The 4,695-nt window shown below is 47.6% G+C and overlaps 1 protein-coding gene across 1 annotated transcript in view; it reads right to left on the bottom strand.

Annotated features, from left to right (window-relative positions):
- ZNF462 (zinc finger protein 462) overlaps nucleotides 1–4,695 on the bottom strand; it is a 139,424-nt gene that overhangs the window by 82,929 nt on the left and 51,800 nt on the right. Inside the window, 2 exon segments of the mRNA XM_006771135.2 lie at nucleotides 4–1,465; nucleotides 1,847–2,096. Of these exon segments, the coding sequence (XP_006771198.1) occupies nucleotides 4–1,465; nucleotides 1,847–2,066 (1,682 nt within the window). The 5' untranslated portion in view covers nucleotides 2,067–2,096.

Genomic DNA, 4,695 nt, shown 5'->3' with positions numbered 1-4,695 from the left:
TGTGGTGGCGGCAGCTGTGGTGGCTGAGGCTGTGACGGAGGTGGTGGCGGTGGCAGTGGCGGCGGCGGTGGCTGTTGCTGCAAGGAATCCAACATGACTCCTGACTTCCTGCCATTGATGCTTGGGCTCTCGTAAGACACGACCCCTTCATTCATTGAGGAAGCGATGCTTTCGCTCTGGGAATTCACAGCATCCCAATCTGACGTTGTACCCGTGTGACACTGTTTGTGAGCCCCCAGTTTTAATGAGCTCTTGCAAGTAAACGGACATTCGTCACATTTGTACACAGCTGTCTTTCCGGATAAGTGAATGTTTTCTATGTGTCGGGAGATGCTACGTCGATGCATGGTGAGGAAAGGACAAAAGGGGCACTGGAACCTGTTCATAAATCTCCTGAAGGGAATCCCCTTGGTCTCCAACAATTTGTGGCCGTCGGAGCCCATCAGCTGCTCTGCAGACATGCCTGCTGTCTGGTGATCCATAGCGTTTAAGCCATTCTCACTGTCTATCTCATTGAGCTCTTCCTCGGAGCTGGAGTCATTCAGCATGCTGTTCGTTTCCAGGTCGGCAGGAGAATTTGTCATGTCGGCCATTCCGTAACGGGATCTCTCTGCCAGGTTAACAAGGCCAGAATTGTGAGGTGACTTCGGCTTCATCGGAGGGTAGGACAGGGGTGAAAACTTGGAAGCTGAAGAATTGGGTCTCATGATGGAGTTGCTGATGGAGCCCCTGTAGTTGGAGACGTTGGCGTTGGGCATCTCCCGGCTGGCAGCATTCATGGATAGGTAGGTGGAGTTGGAAGTGGGGCTGGGGTCGTTCTTCGGCAGGTCGGGGAGACTCGTCCCTTCCTGCTGTCTGAGGTTGGAGAGGACCTTGACCATGCTGCGGTGTTTCTTCATCATGTGGTCACACCACCTTTCTCGGCGCGGGGTCTGGTAGCTGCACCACTCACAGCAGAAGTTGCCTCGAGACTTGGTCAAAGGCTTGACCATGGATTCCAAGATGCTGCGCTCCACGACCTCTGCAGGCAGCTCCTTGCAGGGGTCCTGCAAGGACACGGGCGGGATCACGGGGTCTGGCATGGGGACAGGGGCAGGAGGGAGCGCGGCGATCTCCTTCAAACTGTTTTTGTGATACATTTTCTGGTGCTTCATTATTCTCGCCCTCCTTGGTGACTTGTATGTGCAAAACTGGCAAGAGAAGACCTTTCCAAACCCCTCGTGCATCATGATATTATAATTTAAGGATCCTGGGACGGGGGGTCCCGCCGAACTCCCTTCAGCTTGAGCCCCGTGGACCTTCCTAGTGTGTTCAATGAGGAGGTTTTTTGACCTGAAGTAGCGTACGCAGAACTTGCATTGGAAAAACTTGCTTGTTGGTTTGGGATTAGGGGCAATATGCTGACCGTAATATCCTGGGCTGTGGCCGTAGTAACCTCCGGTCCCCAATGCAGTTGCATTTTGACCTAAAGAGAAAACACAGGGTAAGTGGGACAAGAAAAGTAAAGCAAGAGAGAATTAAGAAATTCAACCATGCAAATCCACTTTTCTTTTCAATTATTCTTCATAGCCACAAAAGCACGCGTTTCACCAACTGCAGCCTCCATTCGAGAACTTTCAGAGAGACGACACCTTGTTTTCCAAATGGAAAGGAAACTAAGAGTCAGAAGGAAGCCGAGAGGACAATAATCAAGAACCGAAACATGATGCCCATACCACAGGAAGGGCTCAGAAGAGCGAGAAACTCTGCAGAGCAGAAGCCCGTGTATCAAGAACCAAGGCCACTGGCTCAAAATGCATGAGAGCACTGAACTATATCAGACAGGCCGAGGTTAGTCTAGATTTACCTGATAAATCCTCTGCGATCCCAAATTCATCCTTTATAGAGGAAAACTCCACCTCGGTCTGATTGCTGGCATTCATGGACCCGGATCGTGGCTCATGCGCGTTGTCTTCGGCAACATCAGTGGGCTGCAGAAACGCCGTGTGGACATCCTGAATGTGCGCCTTGAGATCCTCATAGGATGGGGCTCTGAAGTCACAGCCATCACACTGAAGCACCTCCATGATTGGGGTCTACCCTCTCACATCAGGGACCTGTGGCAGAAGGCACAACGAAACGTCTTAAGGAAGGCAGGGAATGCACAGCCCAAGTCGATGGGGCTGAAGTCATTCCTGGAGAAAATTCTAGTATCGGCAGATTTCGCTTACTAAGCTCTACCAGTTGGAACACTGGCCGGAGGAAGGCCATCAGACATAACGGGGATGATGTCCTTGACTTCATAACTTCAAAGAAGGAAAGAAAAAAATAAAAAACCACCCAGATAAATTTTTATTGGCTTGATAGATCTTCAAATACCATTTGTCAAGGAAATGTCCAGAGTTCTAGTACTTTCTGAATTTCTTGACCAAATTCGAATTTCTTGGTAAGTTAATTCTGATTGTGGTTCTGGCTCGGGCCCATTTTCTTTTGTGAACTAGAGGCTGTCCATACAGAGGAAAAGAAACAACTTCCATCTCCATTTGCCGTTTTAGTATCGTAACACTGATGTTTTACCACTACATTGTGAAACAGTATGGCATCTCAGAGTGGTGGTAAAGAGAGCTTTTATTGGACCTTTTATTATTTTAATCTTAATAATTTTAAGAAATAAAAATTTTAAAAATAATTTTATTATTTTAACATCTTAACTAATATCGGGATACACCTCTTTCCTCCCTTCCCCAAACACTTTAGTTGGCTTTTTTTTTTTTTAATGAGCTAAATGGTTATTTGCTTTTTACTACCCACCAATTATAACTTAACAGCTTCTCCAATCTAATTAGGTCATAAAATATTTCTCATGAGGTTCTCAAACAACCAACTTTAAGATGACAATCCAGTTTCTTGTTGAAAGTTTGCACCTTGGTACCTCCATTTCCATGAAGGCAACAGACAGAAAGTCGCAGTCTTGAATACACACACACACACACACACACACACACAGAGGCTGTGAACCTGATGTAGAATAATTTTTAAAACTTGCCCAGCAACCTTCATTCTGCTATTTAAAATGGGATAGAAACATATAGACAGCTTCCCACTAACTCAATGGAGAGTCCCATCATTAAAAAGTTAACAATGTAGAAGGTACAGGCCTTCCTATCATAACATATATTCGGAGTGGAGATAACCAACTGTTATCTTAATGAGCAAGTGAGTTCATGTAGCTTACCCGCCGCAAACTCTACTGAGTCACTGCAATCTAGAACCAGATGTCTAAGAACAAACAAATCTCTCCGCACTTTTATTGTGCAGCAACTTTCTCTGCTTTCATTGGAGAAGATGCCTTATGCCTGCGGGAGAACAAAGTCTAGTAGTATGTCCATGTAGTAGAAGCAGCCGATGCGGGAGGATTTTCCATGAAGGCATGCTCCTGCTGATAGCCTACTAAAATAACTTCTGGCAAGTCCAGCTCTGGGCAGAAAGGGGCCTGCAGAGTGAGGTGCAGATATGCACCTCCTCTTCTCTCCCCGGGCAATCTATCCTTTTTCAATAAACATCGAGCCAGAGTCTTTTCAGCTAACTAAGTCTCAATATTCCAGATACACAAGCTTTTAGGTCTAAGCACCAACCCAAATCATGTGGAAGAGGGTTGCTATCAGCTCTGGATCGAATTACAGCAGCCACCCAGGCCCCACCCCACTTCTCTCGCACAGTCCATTAGACCTGAAAACAAATTTTTCCATGGTGCAGACGACTCCTGCATTTAGAACACTTCATAGGGAAGAAAGAAAAAAAAAAGAAAGCAGATCATCCAGTGTGCACTCCCCATCCCCCAAGCTTAGTCCTTTCATCTCAGCCAAAGGAGCCACAGCTCTGCCGAATGTGTTTATCACACTTCCAAGAGATAGGAGCCCTGCGTCACTGGAGCCCTAAGACTGGCTGAGCTGCCCTCGTCCTGAGCTTCAGCGCAGCCATTTTAGCTCCGGGCACAACATGGATTCTCTGGGATTCGGCTGGGCTGACACTCGGCAATGAGCCTCCAAGAGCAGCCTGGGCTCCTCTTCTCCTCCCAACAAAGAACAAACTGTTTTCATTCCTTTCCCAAAAAAGCTGCACCTCTCTCCTCCTCACATGTCATGCACCAAGATTTCCAAAGGTTCTATTATCCCATGATTGATAGGCTGGTCCCTTGGTCCCAGCAGAGCACTGGCTACTACAGGACAACCCTGGACCAGACCCTACGCTCCAGCAGGATTGGGGGGCGGGGTGGGGGAACCTCCAGAATGCCTTGGCTTCTTGGGAGTCGTCCTTCCACACACGCAGAAGACATACCATCCGACGCCGCTTGCCAGATTCCAAAGTCTAATGACCTTTGTTAATCACCAGCCAGTCTGTCTGCATCAGCAGACCCTGCCAACAGACACACCCTTCCACACAAAGGCTGTAGCTATTCCTTTTAGAAGAGGTTCTCTGAAAGCTCCATTGTGTAGCCGGGAGGAAAACAAAATCTCTTCCCTTCGAAACTTCAAGCCTTTAGAAATAATGCAACAAAAGCCTTTCTGCTGTGTGTCTTTTGGGAAAGTTGGGAGCCCGGTTTGCGCAACATCAACACAAATGATGGTTCTGCACAAGGAAAGCAGGGCACCTTCAGCGTTCAGTCGTCCACCCAGAGATGAAATTCCTCTCTCTGTGCCGTCCACACACCTCGGG

The sequence above is a fragment of the Myotis davidii genome, unplaced genomic scaffold (genome assembly GCF_000327345.1).
Source record: "Myotis davidii unplaced genomic scaffold, ASM32734v1 scaffold64, whole genome shotgun sequence".
Classification (NCBI taxonomy): Eukaryota; Metazoa; Chordata; class Mammalia; order Chiroptera; family Vespertilionidae; genus Myotis; species Myotis davidii.
Note: the sequence above shows the minus strand (reverse complement) of the source record. Positions and strands in the feature narration are given on the sequence as shown.